We start from the raw sequence: 19,390 nt of genomic DNA, 5'->3' as shown, positions 1-19,390 counted from the left end.
AATGGTCCAGTTTCATTTTTCCACATGTGGTTGTCCAATTTTCCCAACACCATTTGTTGAAGAGACTGTCTTTTTTCCATTGGACATTCTTTCCTGCTTTGCAAGAATTAGTTGACCATAGAGTTGAGGGTCCATTTCTGGGCTCTCTATTCTGTTCTATTGATCTATGTGTCTGTTTTTGTGCCAGTACCATACTGTCTTGATGAATGTTTTTATTTTATCTTCATTTTGGAAAGGCAGCAGGTTTGCAGAATAGAGGATTCTTGGTTGACAGCTTTTTCTTTGATCACTAAGTGTTACCCAACTGCCAATGGCCTCCATTAATTCTGCTGAGAAGTTACTTGCTGACCTATCTGGGGTTCTGTGGTAAGCGATGAGTCATCTTTCTCTTGATGCCTTAAAGATTTTCTCCTTGCCTTTGACCTTCAGCATTTTTACCATGATGAATCTCATTGTGGAATTTTTGAGTTTGTCCTCTTTGGAATTAGCTGAACTTCCTGAATGTATAGGCTACTGTTCGTTAATAAATTTGGGAAATTTTCAGCCATTATTTCTTCAAATATTTTTTTCTGCTCTTTTCTGCCCTCTTCTGGCATTATATGTATGATGGTGCACTAATGGTATCCCACATTTCTCTAAAGCTCCCTTTGTTTTTCTTTTTCTTTTCAGACTGCATAATCTCCAGTCATCTATCTTCAAGTTTGCTAATTCTTTCTTCTGCCAATTCAAATCCACTAATGACCCCTCTAGTGAATTTTTCAGTTCAGCTCTTGTACTTTTTAACTGCATAATCTCCATTTGGTTCTTTTTTATAATTTGTCTCTTTACTGATATTCTTTATTTGATGTGACAGTGTCATCATACCTTCCTTTATTTTGTTAATCATGCTTTTCTTGAGTTCTTTGAACATACTTATAATGGCTACTTTGAAGTCGTTGCCTATTAAATCCAGGATCTGATTGCTCTCACTGGCAGTTTCTGTTGCCTGCTTTTTTTCCCCAGTATATGTATCATACTTCTGTTTCTTTGCATGTCTTGCGACTTTTTTGTTGTTGAAAGTTGGGCATTTTTTAGTGAAATCTACTTCTCCTCCTCTCTGCCCCCCCTCCAGTGTGAAGCCTCTAACATTGCCCCAAGTTCGTATAACCTTGGGTATTCCCCCAGTCTCCATTCGAAGACAGTGGTTTTGACAGGGCTCCCTTTGTCCCTTTCTCTAACCACACTCAGCTGTGAAGCTCCAGTAATCAAAGCTGATTACTCTATTGTGTTTTATAATGCCTGGGGGGAATAAACTGCATTGATCTAATCAAGTTTGGGCTTTTCTAAAGGGACAATTTCTGTGGGCAGTGTTTGGGATTTGTTCTGATCCAAGGGCTCTTTCCAGCTGTCTCTTTCACCATTTTCTCACCAAACTAGACTGTTTATAGATCAGCCTATATATCCAATGACTCCATTATTCTCCTACCTATTGCCTATCACCACAAACTCCATTGTTTTTGACAGCACCCTTAGGCTTGAACTTTTTCGCACTGATTTGCAAATGAAGTTGGTTCCTTTGGGAGAGATTCAGAAGTTCTCTGTTCTTTGGTCTGCTTCTCCTCTCTCCACCTCTACCAGGCAAAAGCTCAGAGGTATGGCTCTGGTGTTGGGGACAGGTACAATGGTGCCCACATTTGTTGAGTGACATACCCACTATAGGAGCTGAGTACTTGTGGAAGGAAAGGCAGCAGACCCAGGCATCCTCAACTTGCTTCACGTGGCAGGGAATTCACACCTTTAAGCTGTGGCAAGGATGACCGGTGCCTGGGTGCCCAGTAAAAGAATTGAGCCCCCACTTCTCAGCCACACTTGCCTGGAATATAACCTTAGCGTAGCTTGGGGGCAGGATGAGAAATATTGATATCCTGCCTCTCATAGGATGATAGCCCTCCTACTGGGAGCTGGGGAGAGAGAAACCCCTATGTTCTTGGATCTACCAGTCTGGAGTAGAGTTTCTGTCTTACTGAGCTGGGAGTAGTGAAGAAGGGAGTGGTCTTGGTTCAAACACCACACAGACTTCTGCTGCTTTACCAAGTTTTAGTAGATTTTCTTAAATAAATGTTTCTCCATTTGCTATGTACCCTTAGGACTATTTTCAGAGAATTTAAATGCTTTCTTTTAAAATAATTTCCACTGGTTTTACTGGGGAGTAGGTCAGCAGAGCTCCCTATGTTATCAGGCCAGAAGTGGAACTCTTTTAAGCTCTTGAGGACAGGTTTTTGAGTGGACAGTATGCTTAAAATGCTCTTGGGCATTTACCTAGGAATGGCCTTGCTGAGTCATTTAGTAACACTAACTTTCTGTGATTTTACAGATTATTCCTTTAAACATTGAGACTACAAGGAGAGCAAGAATTTTCTCTCAGCCACGCACACAAATCTGTTTAATATTGCTTCCTCAGCTTATGAAGACAGCAATGCGGAGATAGGCAATTCTGTAGTCTACCCATCTGGAACATGTGATGCACTCACCAGCTAGATGTGAGCAGCAAAATTCACCTTCCACACCCTGTCCTCCTTCCTGATAAATATTACTATCACCAAAACAAGAGGCTAGCTAAAATTTTATACTGTCTGCTCCGTCTCAACAAATTTTGTCTTGTACGCCACAACAGGCTTTCACTGAAAGTATGCATAAGTTTTCAATGAGGACAAAATTTCTAAAGAAGACTCTGGGGTCCATCTGGGTATTTTTCAGTGCAGAGATGCTACTATCAGGTAAGGGCATTCTATATTAACACACCAAAACATTTTTTTGTAAAACCAAACTTGGGAGCAGAAAAACAAAAACAAACCAACCATTTTAATTATTAAAATAAATACACATTTAAACAAAATATGCATAGATTTTGAGATAAAACAGAACATTTCAAAGAGCTACTGGAGCTGTCAGCTACCACTCTGGGTGCTGCCCTCAGATTCTTCAGGATACACGCTGCACTCACTTATCACAGCAGTTAGAAGTACTTAGGTGGAAGCACTCGAGAAGCCCTACCCTGAACAATCACCTTATAATGATAACACACACACACTCACACACAGCATCCTATTTACATTAAAAACTCCTTCAGGAGAGAACTATGGCTACTCTTCTGCATATTCTCAATAAGCTTATTAAAGCATGCTACTCACAGTGGGGATGAAATAAATGATATTTTAAAGAATCGCCAGCAGTAAGGCTGATGAGACTGACAACAAAAGGACGAGGATCAGAGGATCCTTACAGGTCTGCCTGTGAAATCAGCGTAGGTGTTCTCGCAGGAACCTGAACAGAAGCGCTTGCGCTGACCCCTCACCACATGGTGTGTAACAGGTTGATTTAATACTGCAGTCAGATTAAACAAATACCCTTTAAAAGGTTAACGAGTCCAATCAGAGGAAGGAGCCCTTAAATAAACTGTTTGCCTTGGGGGAAAAAACAAAACAGAAGTAAACTACACTGAAACATGTCAGTGTTTAACCATTTTATCATGCCCACCCTCAGCAACCCACTGTTTTTTAGCCACAATATGTAGAAACTGATATTACGTAAAGAAAACTATAACAACACAGATTCAAACTAACCTTGGGGTTCATTGACCAACATCAAGCATTTTAAGACGCCAGGGAGGAGAAGCTGAACCTCAGAAATGTCTACGCTAGTGTCTTTGAAGAGCTGCAGGACGAAGGCCAGAATAGAGGCTAAGCGAGGAGGGAGCAAGGACCCTTTACACTCCAAGTAGGACTTCCTAAAAAGAAGCACAATTTTGTTTTTTCTTCTAGTTAAAGTTTCAATGAACAGACTCAAATGTCATACACTTTAAAGATACTGACAAATTTTACCTCCCAAATTAATAAAGCACAATTAAAAAAAAATAGTGTATTTTACCATGCTATCCTCAAGCAAAAAAATTTAGAAGTAATGACTGCACATCTTTGCTGCGTTATAAGGGCCAAAGCAGAATAAAGACACAAACAAAATTTAAAACAACCTGATCTTTAAATGAACTTAATCAAAACCCAAATGAAAACCTAATTGTTAATTTTTTTTCCCTTTCTAATATGACCGCGATTTCCTCTATCAGCTCCTCAACAATGCAACATTTTCTTTAATGTCAAATTTGCATAAAGAAATCTCTCCTCACATTTATTTATTTAGGGATTTGGGAAGGGTCTTATTTTTCCAAATCAATGAGAGGACTGTCCTAAGAATTAGCTTCCCATTCCAGCTTTACCTCTTTCTTTCTCTTAAGAAATAAAAAAAATCAAAGGTAATTTAGGATTTAATATTTTCTCTCAAAGCAAAACAAATTTTAGCATTATAAGTCAACAGAGATCATAAAGATAATTTATCCTACTCATTTTTATCTCTTTACCTCTTAAGCAGGTGTTGGCTCATAATAGGTATTCAGTAGATATTTAAGTGAATAAATGAAAGTGGGAATTGCTCAGTTTCTAAAAGGTCTAAGCAACATGAAAAATTGTCAAGTATAGCTAAATCTACGCTAGACATCCATATGTACTTGCAAAGCAATAAAATTTGCCAAAATGAGCCATGGAAATCACTAAGGATTATAAAGTCTTTAAGGGCAGGAACTATGTCTTCATCATCATTTCTACTCCATACAGTGGCTTCCAACAAATACTCCATTTTAGTAGATTCATTCAATCTTTGAGGACAAGGGTTTTGTCTTTTTGGTTCACCGTTGAATTCCTAGACTAAACATTTGTTATGCACCTGCAGTATATCAGGTGCACGTGTAAGAATGAAATGGTAAATACGGTCTCTGAGGCAAGGGGCTCACTGTCTAGTGGAAAAGTCGGACAAGCAAAAAAAATAAATAAATAAAAAGGCTATTATAATATCATGGGATAGGTGCTTTGAAAATAACCCCAGAATTCTCAGGGATTCAGAGGAAGGAGCCTCAACAAAGATGGGGAACTGCAGGAGTGGAGAAGCATGGAATGGAAGGATATTGTGGGTTTGGTGCAGATCACTATAATAAAGCAAATGTCACAATCAAGTGAAATGAATTTTTTGGTTTCTCAGTGCATATCAAACCTATGTTTATACTCTGTTGTAGTCTATTAAGTGTGCAACAGCATGATGTCTAAAAAAAACCAATGTATACACCTTAACTTAAAAATACTTTATTGTTAAAAAAACCTGCTAACCACCATCTGAGCTTTCAGCCAGTTGTAATCACCGATTACAGATCACCATGACCAATATGACAGTTACAAAAAAGTCTGAAATATTGTGAGAACTACCAAAATGTAACACAGAGACATGAGGTGAACAAATAGTGTTGGAAAAATGATGCCAACAGACTTGCTGGATGAAGGGCTGCCACAAACTTCCAATTTGTAAAAAACAGTATCTGTGAAGTACAATAAAACAAGGTATGCCTGTATATCACCGTAGCATCTTGAAGTTTAAAAACTAATTTCATATGAAGCCAGATACTCCATGAAGACAAAGAAAAAAATAACTTCTATTACTGAATCTTCTATTGTTGCTGTTAAAAGGTAACAGAGAACCTAATGGGTTGCATTTATGCATCTAATAATAAAATGAAAGTTATTAAGACAGAGAGGAGACCAACAAAACAGGACTTCTTAGTCCTTCCTTTTTCATATTAGCATTCATTTTTTCACTTAGTTGTTCTCTTTTAAAAATATAAATAATGTGTTTTCTATAGTAGAAAATACACTTACTGTTGATCTGATAAGAACTAAGAAAATATGTATCTTTAGGACATGTATAAGGAAAATAATAGATATGTAGAGAAAACAATTTAAAGAGCATTGACTCAGGCTGCCATGAGCAAAAGTCATTTTAGTAAACTCTTAGAGACGATGTTTCTCAGGAAAAATGAAAGTTTCTAAACTACCAGCATCCCAAGGGTTGCCAATACTTTGGGATGCTTTGTTACTTTTAAATAAAGATTAATACATTGTAAATACCACTTGTTTTTAATATTTAGATGTACCTTATGACTTGTACGATGCATTTCTTTAGAGGTGCTATCAGTGGAACACCGGCGGAGCTTCTCAATGCCAACAAAACAGGGTGTTGTACGAGACCCGAAACATGCGGGGACGATGGAAGAAACCGCCCAATGTACTGCTCAATAACACTCCCTAGTAATTGGTTCAAATAGGCATTTGGATTTTGGGACTGACCGCACACGATACACATGCCCTACAGGAGAAAAAAGAAAAGAAATAGTAAAAGACAAAGTTAAAAAAAATATATATATCAAGGAACTTATTTAGTCCCTAGCATTAGTATTTATGTCAGAATGTGTCACCCATAATCAACAAAGACACAGCCCAACATCAACAGACGATGTGAATATGAGGCTCAGGGAGTTGCTGAGCTTGGGTGAGATCCATGGGGTGGTATCTAACCAAACATGCGTGCCTTTGGGGTGTGCGTAAATGAAGCAGGGGAGAAGTGCAAGAAGACAAAGGAAGCTTCCTTCTTCCTCTCACACCCAGAGAACGTGACCACCACACTCATCAACTACATTTGTGTGTAATTTCAAAGTAATAAAATACATTTTTAAGTCAGTTTTTTTATGTAGGTACTGGTCATTTATCTGAGTGACACTACAGAATTTATACTAAAAATCTCCCATGGTAAGAAATGTGATAAATTAAAAGAAAAATTGACAGGGGAGAAATACAGAAGAGTACAACTCTGATTAATGACTATTTTAAGATTTCATGTGTCAGGCACTGTGCCATGTGCTTTATATCCTTTACTTCATTTAAATTTCTCAAAAGAACAATGAGTTGGTTATTATCACATCTCCGATTTCATAGCTGGGGAAACTGAGGTTTAGAGAACTTAAGAGTTCTGTTGATTTAATCCCTTCCATTTGTATAGAAATTAGCAAAGTTAACAAAATAATTCCATGTGGATTACAGTATTTGATACCTACAAATAATGAAACCAACACCCTGAGAAATATTTTTTCTGCCATTGTCACTAAATACTGCATATTAATAAAATACAATCACCAAGACAATGACAAATTATGTGTTAAAAGTTCATTTATAATTTGGTACTTTGCAATTAGCAACTAGAGAAATAATTAGAAATGTTTATGTATCCATTTTAGCTGTAAATGAAAGATTATTTGTAATAAAAGTAGCATAGAGCTGTTGACACTATCAAACAACTGGAAAAAAAAAGCAATGAATACCTCTCTAAACAGTTTCTTCAATGTTTTTATTTAAAACAAAGCACATTATTAGATGATGAAGTAATACATGGATATGTTCAGAAAACTCTGAAGAGGAAAGCTGAGTACCTTTAATAAATGAAAGGTATAGCTCTATAAGTCTGCCAAATGGATAAATTCACCAAAATTTTCAATTAACCACTTATGCAGTATTACAAGAATTTTTTTTTTTTTAATTAGGCTCCCTCCACACCCAACATGGGGCTTAAACTCATGACCTTGAGATCAAGAGTCCCATGCTCTACCGACTGAGCCAGCCAAGAACCCCTAATATGAATTCTTGTACTATTTTGGCTTAAGAGGGCCACAGAGCACACGTTTTTCAGACTCTCCTGCTGCCCAAGATTCCTTCCCATCCATATTCCCTGATTGGCAATACTTTATCTTTCTGCCAGCAGACACACTAAACTTTATTATGTTATGTTATTACCAATACAAAATTAAAAAGCCAACTTAAAATTTCTTAGAAACTGTAAAAATCTGTTTAAAAAAATCCACCTGTGGAAAAGACTGCTTATTACCTAATCACATTCTGTTCTCCTTTTCTTCCTCAAGTTTCCCTTGTTGAACCCCATATTAAGAAGCACTTACCTTCAGTATGAGACACCAATGAATAACAAAGCTTCCAAGCCTGTGCTTTCCCCTGAATGACAGATCAATATTTCCAAGTGCCTACCTAGATACTGCACAGCACCTCAAACGAAAGCTGTTCAGAAATCAATTATTACCTGTATCCCCACATCTCCAGAATTGCCCATGTTAGCAACACTACGATCTACATAAGCAGCCACTCTGGAATCTAGGAAGTATTCCATTTCTTTCTGTTTCTCCACAGCATTCACTCAGCAAGTATTTTTAATCAGACTTCCTAAATGTTTCTGCAGTCTGCTGTGCAAGTTCTATACCCACTGGCTTTGTTCAAAACCTTCAGATAATGAACTATTCACTGCCTTCCAAGTTTCCAATGTAACACCCACACCAACCATCTTAGATGTTGCCACCAGCATCACCTTTCCTTTTTAAATTTTTTATTGTTATGTTAATCACCATACATCATTAGTTTTTGATGTAGTGTTCCATGATTGTTTGCGTATAACACCCAGTGCTCCATTCAGTACATACCTCCTTAATACCCATCACCAGGCTAATCCATCCCCCCACGCCCTCCCCTCTAGAACCCTCAGTTTGTTTCTCAGAGTCCATAGTCTCTCATGGTTCATCTCCCCCTCTGATTCCCCCCCCCTTCATTTTTCCCTTCCTACTATCTTCTTCTATTTTTTTTTAACATATAATGTATTATTTGTTTCAGAGGCACAGGTCTGTGATTCAACAGTCTTACACAATTCACAGCGCTCAACATAGCACATACCCTCCCCAATGTCTTATCACCTGGCCAGCATCACCTTTCTAACATGTAAATAGGATATGTCACTCCCACTCCCCTATTCAAAATTCATCAAAAATCCATCAACAATGCATTCAACAATGTAAAAGAACAAGTGCAGATTTCCTAGTGTGGCACATGGAAACTTCTAGATGAATGTCCAACCACAATCAAATTCTTTGCTCTTCCCCAGCATGCCATACCTTCTTAAAGCTCATTCCTTTTACCTACTGTTCCTTCTGACAGGACTGGTCCTTCAACTCTTACCCACTCTGCTCCTTTACAACTCGTCTCCTTTATGGTATCTTCTCTCCCAACTCTTCATCGCTGTCTGCCTGGCAGACAGCTGAGGTCTCTAAGGCAACAGGGAGCACACTACTGTGTCTATGCTAGTCAGCCTCCTGTCTCAACTTTAATTGCTTCTTGGGAGACTGTGCCTCTTCCATCTTTGTTTTCACGGCCAAACACAAGAGGAATTTAAAACTTGTTCAACAGAAGTGCCACATGTACACACATAACCTTGAGATGACAATGGATGGTTTTCAAATATGCAGTTAGGATACTGTTTTAAGGCAAAGTTCCATTTTTTTCTTTTACACTTGCAAGCAGCCACACTCACTATACCTGGAGATACAAAGGAAGACTCTTTTGGATTGCAGTCAGCATAGGTGCAGGCAGCTCTCTCTCTGGCTGTAGCACGGTGTGTGGCAGCAGTAAACAATCAATGATCCGGAAGAGGAGTTTTTGCGCTTTTGAGGTGGCAAAGATCTGTGCCCATGATTTAACGAGAATTCCTGACAAAGAGGAGTAACAGCAGGTATGGTTACCTTCTAACCAGAAAGTTTTGCCATTCCACCATAAAATTTATATTTAAAGCACACAGGACCAAGTTAAAGTAGGCAATAGAGAGAAACACGTATTAGAAGTCAAAAGACTGATGTCACGCCATATATTTCACTAAAGAGACAAATTTCTCTCAGAATTGTGGGCTAAGAAAAACGTACATTTCCTAAGCAATTGGCATTTAATACATATACGCTCAAACATACCATGTGATTTGGCTATACATTACGTGAATATCACATAATGTGATCACAATACTGATGACATATCGTAATTAATCAGATCTCTCTTCTTGCTTTGGCTGCTAGGAAACTCAGAGGTGAATTTATAACCCAACTTTAAGAACTCTAGAAGACCATGCATTATGCTTTTATGTGTGTGCTCACCCCTCCTGGGCTTCAGCAAGCTACTACTCCACATTTACTTTTTTGATACCTTTATCTTACATAAAATTTTATAGGCTGTTTCAACCCAGTTTGCAACACAAAAAGATATAATGAAATTTAATTTAAAGTAGGAAAAAAGGATTAACTGTAACCTTGAAGCAATCACTTAACCTCTCTGCATTTCACTTTTTGTAACTTTCATTTGTTTAATATACACAGTGAGTTTCAATTTTGATCCTGAAAGAAGAGAAGCAGACATCTTCACTACATGAAATATATTATGTTTTCCTTCATGTTTGGACTCAGTTGCTATATTTGAAGAGAGTGGAGCTAAAAATGAGCACCCTTTGTTTAGTAAAGTAATTAAGAGCAGATACCCTGTTCCCATTAGAGTCTATTTCTGCAACTGAGGTCTTCTTTATTGAATCAACGAATTTAAAAAGAGATCATTAAGCACTTGCCCAAATGGCACAGTGGTACCTGTACTGCATGAACTTTTGTATTTTATTCCATCTTAGAATGCAGAAGAGATGATAAAATTCAAAGCCATTTCCATAGAACAAAAAGTTTAAAATTCAAGCTCTGAAGGAAAACAAAAATATGCTTATAGAAGAGTATACTGATGTTAAAAGAAAAAGCCCAACCAATAATCACTTCTAAGAACAACAAACAGCAACATTAATCTTCTGTTGTAAAAGGAAATACAATAATCAATCATAAAGAAACACAATGCTCACTTGGCAGTATTTTAAATAACGGTGGCTTGCTCCTCATTTTTCCAGTAGGTGGAAAACTGGTGAATGACAGCAATGTAAGAAGAACTCACATCCTACTAACATTAATGTACCCGTAAAGGGAACTGCCATCACCACTGACATTTGAAATGATTCATATCAGTCTTAGGTGTCACACAGGAATGGACTTAAAAAGAGCAAGGGCCTTCCAACCAAAAATGCTATCATCTACCCTTGTATTTCATCTTTTGCAATGGTTACAACACTTCTGAAGATCTTAAAGTTTTAGGAGTTCATAGAAGGCAGAGGCAATCCATTTGTTTCATTGCCAAATCAGAACCCTAATTTTTTTTTTTTTAAAGATTTGAGGGGGGGAGGGGAAGAGAGAGAGAAAGAGACAAGGAGATAGCGTGAGCATGTGTGCAAGCACAGGGTGAGGGGGCAGACGGAGAGAGAGAATCTCAAGCAGACTCCTTGCTGAGTGTGGAGCCTGACGTGGGGCTCAATCCCAAGACCCTGAGATCATGACCTGAACTGAAATTAAGAGTCAGATGCTCAACTGACTGAGCCACCCAGGTGCTTCCAGAACCCTAGTTTTTTAAGTTTCAATGAAGAACATTTAAGTGTGTGGTATTAAAAACGCAAAGACAGGGGCACCTAGGTGGCTCAGTTGGTTGGGCGTCTGCCTGCAGCTCAGGTCATGATCCCAGGGTCCTGTGATCAAGCCCCACATTGAGCTCTCTGCTCAGCAGGGAGTCTGCTTCTCCCTCTCCCTCTGCCCCTCCACCTGCTTGTGCTCTCTCTCAAATAAATAAACAAATCTTTAAAAAAATGCAAAGAGAAAGAAATTTTTTAAGTAAAAAACTTTGAGAAAGGTTTAAATACATAGTATAGCTTTCTAAAAAAACCATCTTTTTCCTGGCTACAAAGAAATTGCTTATGTAACTGATGATGCTGAAAATATAGAAAATTGTGGGGAACATACTTGTACAACTGGAAGAGAACCGTACTATAAGAGTTCTCATGTGTTTACTTATCTTCTATTCTATGCATATACCATGCCTTAAAAAGAAAAAGAGGAGGATTGGGATCATTACAATAGGCTTTTAAAAATGTATTTATAGTTAGAAAGTAACTTTGCTCATTTAGGAATGTTAAAAGATACATTATGTACTATTTTTTTTTTTTAAAGATTTTATTTATTTATTTGACAGAGAGAGACACAGTGAGAGAGGGAACACAAGCAGGGGGAGTGGGAGAGGGAGAAGCAGGCTTCCCGCGGAGCAGAGAGCCTGATGCGGGGCTGGATCCCAGGACCCTGGGACCATGACCTGAGCCAAAGGCAGACGCTTAATGACTGAGCCACCCAGGTGCCCCGATACATTATGTACTATTAGCTAGGTTTATAAAATCATTATATTCCAGAAACATTTATTTAGTATATGATATCTTCCACATTGGTGAAGCTCTTCAACTGATGTATCCCCAGTTCCCAATGCAGGTTGAATATCTAACTCAGGAAACATTTTTATTTGTTCAAAATACAACATGACAACAGGAATAGGAAGTTCAAAAGATATGGCCACTATCATGAGTGAGTTTAAAATTTAGTAGGGGCATGCCAAGTACACAAATAATTATAAAAGCTGGCAAGCTATGAAAAATGTCATAAGAGATGGACAGATGAAGCATAATCAAGGAGACCAAGTCTACCTGGGAGCATGGAATATTTGGGTTGGGCATGAGGGTCATGGGTAGAATTTCAATTACAAAGACAAAGGAAGAATGATTGAAGAGAGAATGACCAACAGAAAAAACATGGGATGGAAAAATAAGAGATACAAATAGAAAAACCACAAAAAATGATATAAAGAGGAGGAAAGTTGAAGATACTACTCATCAGTCAATCCTTTCTCAGAAATTACTGAGTTACAATTAAGACCCCAGAAGCCTTAATCTTAAGTGTGACTTTATGAATGTTTGCACCTTTCACTAGCACTCTTGTAAGGAGACAACAGAGGTATCCCCAGTTAGGAACTGGCCAGGTAAATAAAACAGTTTTTCTGTGGTTAATTCTTTCCCTCAAGTGAATATGATATCCCCAACCCATACACTTAAAGAAGGTCTGAACCCTCAAAAGTTTATACTTGCTATTCCTCCATTTTGTTCTGAGCCTTTTACATACAGAAGACAATAAATGATCTGTTCTTAATTTTTAACGCATAAATGAGGAACATTGTACCAGTATATTCTATTCCCAGTCTCTGAGATTTAGACAAAAGGAAAGAATACAGATCTACCTTCCAGGAACTCAAAACTCAACCATGTAACAAAACAAAGAAGGTCCTCAATCTTCATAAAGAGAATTTTATCCTGGGTCTACATATCACCAATCTCAATATGATTTTGGAGTTATGACTATCATATATTTTATAAAATAAAGATATATCCTGAAATCATACAGTTAGCTTGGCAAAAATCTAACAGAAACTAATAAATTATAAGCCTGAATGCCGAAATACTTATTCATCTACATCTTACTATGTTAAATTTATAATAAATTATCACATATATTTTTCCCTAAAATTAAGATGCTTTTATTGCTACTATAGCTTTCACTACATTCCACATCATCCATATTTACACATTTTTGCATTCTCCTTTATCTTTCACAACAAAGATAAAAGGTTTCAGACAGCCCAAATCAGGTTTATTCTTATGTTCACAAGATCAAAGGGAGCAGATATAAGGTTTAGGCCACAGAGAAATTAAAAAACAAAACCAAACAAACAAAAAAAACCCCAAACTTAAACCCCCCCCCTTAAATTCTGTATAAAAACTTCTAAGGAAATACTTCTCATTTCCCTTTATCCAGTTCCCATTTTTCGTTAGTAACATGGCTTTAGTGAACAAAGGTATTCAAATTACTGACTTCCTCAAGGATGAACTGTGTTGTTATAGCACAAGCACAGAAAAAGATTTCTTTTCTGAAAGGAGAAAACATAGTATTATGAGAAGCAAGATTTGAAGCATAAATATCTCTAGTGCTGTAATAAATTCTTTCCTGACCTCCTTCATACAGAGCAGACCAGAAAAATAGAAGGGAGTGATGGTTTCCTGATATTTTAAATTCTAACAAAGCACAGATAAGCATTAAAAAAAAAAAAAAAATCCATTTTAATTATCCAGGTATTCACAATGTGAGTGATTCACAACAGACTACTGACAGCAAATTGGTATCAGGCTATTTTGTTTTGGTCATAATTAATATTAACACAAGCATAACAAGAAGAATTCTGAAAGGAGGCAGGGCAAGACAGGATACACTAGTAGAAAGCCAATATGAATTACTGTAAGCTAAATCATTGTCTTTCAAATTATTCTTATGATTGTATGGAGAACAGTGATTTAGCCAGTGTATTAGTATATTCCTATCTATCATGACACTACAGGTTCAACCTAAGGAAGTTTTAATAATGTCAGGAGTACATACCCATTATCCTGTAAGTCAGTTGCAGTCCTGCACTGGAAATTTTTTTTCCCAAATAAGGTTTTATATATTTTAATATTTCACCAAGGTATTCTAAGGACTTTGTGACCATGGCAGATTTATCAGAAAGGTTCTGCAGATTCCCGTAAGTAATACCAACAGCCTGTAAAAAAAAAAAAAAGGAAAAACATGATTTAGATTTCCAAGTTTTACACAATACTGACTTTGAGAAATAAAGAAAATTTCTCTCCCCCCACACACCCCTTACATTCTTAAGTGTACATCCTTACCTTTCCAATGTTCACAGCAATTAAAAAATGCCAGTGGAAAGAATTGTCTTGCCTTTCGTAATTAAAATAAAAGGTTAAAAGAATAAAAAAATCAATGGAACCAATATAAGAAGTTTTATCAAATCATGTCAAGCCTTCCAAATATCCTAGTATACAACTGGCAATTACAATTCCCAAATTCCTATAAGGAAAACCTACAAGCAAGTTTACAAATTCTTACATGAAAGACCTCTATGATGTTCAGTTCTGTGATATGAATTGATTTTTTTCCCCCAGAATTTTCTTTATAAGCCGTTAATTAGATTCTAGCTTAACTTTCTCAGAGGAAAAATGATGAGGTGCAATGGGCACAGATGGCAAAATGGTGAGAAAATTGGGTGGTAGGGAGAAATGTGAGGTGAGGCAGTGAGAGAAGGTAAAATGGGAAGAACAAAGGAAATAAAAGAAAGAATAAGTTGAGGAAAAGTGAGAATAAGCAAGAGGTAAGCAGTCACAAAAAGAATCAAGAGCAGACTGGCTAGAGATGGGTTGGGAGGTTTCAGAAGAGAAGCAAAGTTTTCAAACCATTCATTACTAGGGACTGACTTACAGTGGATTTCAATGACCTAAATTGGACATAATAGTACCAATATACATAGTTATGTGATTTTGCTCCTGCAGCTCTCAGCAGATAAGACAAAGAAGAGAAAAGCAAGTGGTGGCACCAATCCAAGGTTGAAGGTTTGTAGGCAGAACCAAAAGAACCAAGATGGAAGACTGGAGGGATGATGGTAAGAGTAGAGCTGCAGTGAGGCCCCCTAAGGGGTCTAATTACGATGGAGAGAAGAAGTAAGGGAAGGGAAGAAGTAAGACCTTGGAGAGGATGTTGTACTTGGAGAAAAGGAAGTGGAAGGTCATGTGAGGTCACTTGGAGAACTGGAGGCACAGGTGGTGATAGTCAAAGAGCTCTCAGATAATCCACCTGACGCCATAGGTTCATTTAGGTTTAGTCATGGGAGTGGGTCAATGAAGTAGAGCAGGAGTGAAGATCACCAGAGGACTTGTGGAGGAGCTTTGAAATGAGGGATTAGGATAAGTTATTCAAGGTGATATTAAAGTTAAGTCATGTTGATAATAAAATGTAGAATGGAGGAAAAGATAAGGAATCTATGACCTGGAATGACTATGAGGTGGATGACGAAAATAGCAACAAAAGAGAGACTTGATGAATCTTTTTTTTGATTTAGCTTTCTGCCCTTGGTTCTCTATTTCTTTTTCTAGACCAGAAGTTCTCAAACTTCTCAGTTCCCTTTTATCCACGTAAAAGCTGAGGATCTTAAGGTGCTTATTATTATTTGGGTTATATCTATTCATATTTACCATATAAAATGAAAAGAGAACACTTAAATTATTTATTAGCTCATTTAAAAATAATAAGCATTATATATATGTTAAGAGTAAAATCTTTTTACAGAAAACAGCTTTATTTTCCAAAACAAAAAAAAAATTAGTGATAATTTTTACATTTTTGCAAATCTCTTTAATGTCTGGCTGAATAGAAGACAGCTAGATTCTCATATCTCTTTCTGCATAAAATCTGTTGCAATATGTTGCAGATGAAAACAATTCAATCTCACACATATATGTAACCGGAAGAGAAAGTATTTTAGTAGATTTTTCAGATAATTCATTCCTCTGATATCCCCTTTCAGGGAATTCCTCTCTGATATTACACCAAAACTTGACAAGTGGTATTTCTTAAAGGTTAACTGTATTACGGAATTCAGAACCATGTCAACGAATATTCTGTACTCTGCTACATTAAAAGCCACTGATCTATTTTGCTCTTTGAATGACTGTTAAATACCCATGCATGCTTTTAAAAAGCCCCTTTGGTTATCTGGAAAATTCTGGCTCACTGAGTTATAAAACTTCCCAATGTGGACACATTTCATTATTCATTTAAAAAAGTTCTATTTGTTAATACTACCACCAGTGTCATCAGGAAAGTCTTTAAGTATCATGATGCTCTCAAGCTCATAATGGCAAATACAAGTTTTCCAAAATTCTAATTTTCTTAAAAGCTCAAATTATGTCATTACCAACAACATTGTCAGTTATTTTTTTTTTTTGAAGTGATACTCATTTCATACATTTCTGAGAAAATGTCTGCCAAATACCAAAGTCTGAATAACCATACTTTGTTAGTTTTTCTTTCAAGATAAAAGCAGTCAGGTCAGCTTGTAACTCAAATTACCAAACAAGTGCTGTTTATTTATAGTCAGCCACCTTGCTTTATATGCAGCAGACATGCTTTAAGTACACTTCCCATTGTCATTCACAGGGTGTTAAAGGATGTACTTAAGGGTCAAAATTCAGTAAAATTAATAATTTTACTACTACATTAAGGATATTCTTAAATGAAACTGGATTCTTTTTTTTTTCCTGTGATTGCACGCAGCGAAAATGATGACCGCCAATATAATCTTGGGCCATCGTATTGATTTGTGCTAAAGTTTCTGCACTATTTGTGCAAATGTCAATATACTTTTGGGCTTGTAAAATTCCTGGAAAGGTATCAGTAACCCCCAGAGGTCTATGAAACACACTTTTGAGATCTACACACTGTTCTAGAGCTCAGTATTTCTTTTGTGGTTAGCCTTCATTTCCTTACACTGTAAGACATGTATTTCTCAGACTATCTCAGGGACTTCGATGTCATTACTGACACGTCATACTATCATTTCTGTGCAGGAAAGAGTTAACACAATAGGCCTAGACTTGCTATCTTTAAAAAGGTCTACTTGTAAGTCTGGCCCTTGGCTGGCGAGTGGGGCCTCCGGTTTTAACCCACCATTTCCTGGTAAGAATGGCTCACTGAGCCTAAACTATTTGGGGAAACAATGTAGTTTATGCTGAATATCTGTCTCCATTCTGGGGGTCTGGCATTTTCAAAGAGCTACATGACCAGTCCCCATTAAAAACCGCAGGCACTGGGACACTAATAAGTTTTCCCGGGAAACAGCACTGCAGATGTGTTGTCACAATCCCACCCTGGAAGAATTAAGCATGCCCAGTGCAGCTCCTAGGAGAAGACCACTGGAATCCGTACCTGGTGCCTCCAGACTTCACCCCATGTACCTTTTTTCTTTGCTGACTGTGCTCTCGATTCTTTCACTCTAATAAGGGATAGTTGTGAGTGAAATTATATGCTGAGTTCTGAGTCCTCCCAGCAAATCATACAGCACTTGGGAATGATCTTGGTGACTCATCATACAATCTCAAACTAAACCAGTTTAAAATTGGACTCCTCACCTACGTCTCCCTCACCCTAAATCATGATGCTCCTATTTCTCCTTAGGGTATCGTTCTTCTGGTTAAACACAGTGTTTATCTCAGATCCCTTCAAAAATCCCATAATTCAATTTTCAGTTTCTTCTAAATCTAACTAGTTTCTGGCCAACAGTTCTTCTGCACCTTTAATCTACCATTACTAATTTTCTTAAAAAGTCATTTGATCAAATCAGACCTACTTAAAAATTTATAAAGCCTTCATACTGTTCACAGGAGAAAATCCAAACTTCTTAGGACCAAGATGCTCTGAATTATTAACCTACTGAATGATCTAACAACTAATTGGCACTTAGCATACACTGTCTTATTATTTTAACCTTTGTGTTTATCTTGTATTCTCAGACAAGTAAAAAGTTCTCGAAGATCAAGGACCACTTCTTCTGGTTTCTCAAATCCCTAAGAAATCCTAGCATAATACTATCTAGCATTTAGCAAACAACTATCATTTACTGTGTGGTGAAAGAACAATTAATTCAGACTGGCTTAAATTAGTAGTGTCTCTGAAACTATTAGTGAAATAAAGGACTTCTACCTCCCTTTCTGGTCCAGTATGGTTCCCAGCGTAAGTGTTTAAGTACAGGTTAAGATTCAATCAATACTAAATAAAAGGCTAAATAAATGTCTGTTTTATAGCTGCATAAACAATTACTAAATATTTTTAGGATTTATATGATATCACTAATCGTCATACGACTGTACTTTTAACTTAATGTAAACCAATGGAAGAATTCACATTTATGGAAAGAGCTTATAGGTTGTATTTTTTTCATTGACATTAATACCAAACACTCTGAGGGAAAATAAACCAACTTTTATTGTGAATAGCTTACAAAAACACTAATCTAAACATGTTAACAACTTCAACAAGGCTGTAAAGCAAAGAATACCACATAATAGAAATTCTTGCAAAATTAATATTTAAAAGTCAAATGTTGAAAGGGGACTATTTATTATGGAGACAAAACTAAACAAATGGATTGGATTTTAAAGCCCCAACCATAATGATATGAAGCAGTTGGTGCTTATGCTAAATACAATAAAATTTTACTGTAAAATTTACTGTTTGCTACAGGGTGGTAAACATTAAGTTGGAACTATTATGGGACCATGTACAAGGCAATCTAGTTCCCAAGTATCTGGAGAATATTGCTATCTAGCAGTTTTAGCAGTAAGATATTCCTACAACTGACAGAAGCCTTAGTGTGAGGGTATTATGTAGCATTCTTTTTTTTTTTTTTAAGATTTTATTTATTTTCTTAGCGAGAGAAAGCGAGCATGAGCATGGGGGGTAGGGAAAGGGAGAGAAAGAATCTCAAGCAGACTCTGTGCTGAGAGTGGAGCCTGATGTGGGGCTCAATCTCACCACCCTGAGATCATGACCTGAGCTGAAATCACGAGCCGGACACTTAATGGACTGAGCCACCCAGGTGCCCCTATTACGTAGCATTCTTCAGTCATTATTTTTCATTAAATGTAATTCTTCTGGCTGTCCTTAAGAGTGAATTGTACTAAATCAGTCACATTTTTATTCCTCCAGAATTTTATAATAGCAGGCAAACAATAATGATTCAATTTAAAATAATTCATTCTATAGAAAAACTTCATAAACACTTCAAGTTTTTGTGAAAAAATAATTATAACTGATTTGGACAATTATACT

At 36.9% G+C, this 19,390-nt stretch overlaps 1 protein-coding gene across 3 annotated transcripts in view; it reads right to left on the bottom strand.

Annotated features, from left to right (window-relative positions):
- Window positions 1-19,390, bottom strand: part of MMS22L (MMS22 like, DNA repair protein) — a 126,236-nt gene that overhangs the window by 10,899 nt on the left and 95,947 nt on the right. For all 3 annotated transcript variants that reach the window (XM_027602056.1, XM_027602055.1, XM_027602057.1), the window contains 4 exons: window positions 14,111-14,270; window positions 9,279-9,448; window positions 6,011-6,222; window positions 3,603-3,766 (listed from right to left, as the gene is read on the bottom strand). In XM_027602056.1, the coding sequence (XP_027457857.1) occupies window positions 3,603-3,766; window positions 6,011-6,222; window positions 9,279-9,448; window positions 14,111-14,270 (706 nt within the window). The remainder of the gene's footprint in view (window positions 1-3,602; window positions 3,767-6,010; window positions 6,223-9,278; window positions 9,449-14,110; window positions 14,271-19,390) is intronic.

The sequence above is a fragment of the Zalophus californianus genome, chromosome 7 (genome assembly GCF_009762305.2).
Source record: "Zalophus californianus isolate mZalCal1 chromosome 7, mZalCal1.pri.v2, whole genome shotgun sequence".
In the NCBI taxonomy this organism is placed as follows: domain Eukaryota; kingdom Metazoa; phylum Chordata; class Mammalia; order Carnivora; family Otariidae; genus Zalophus; species Zalophus californianus.
This window is presented reverse-complemented; position numbering and strand designations above follow the sequence as displayed.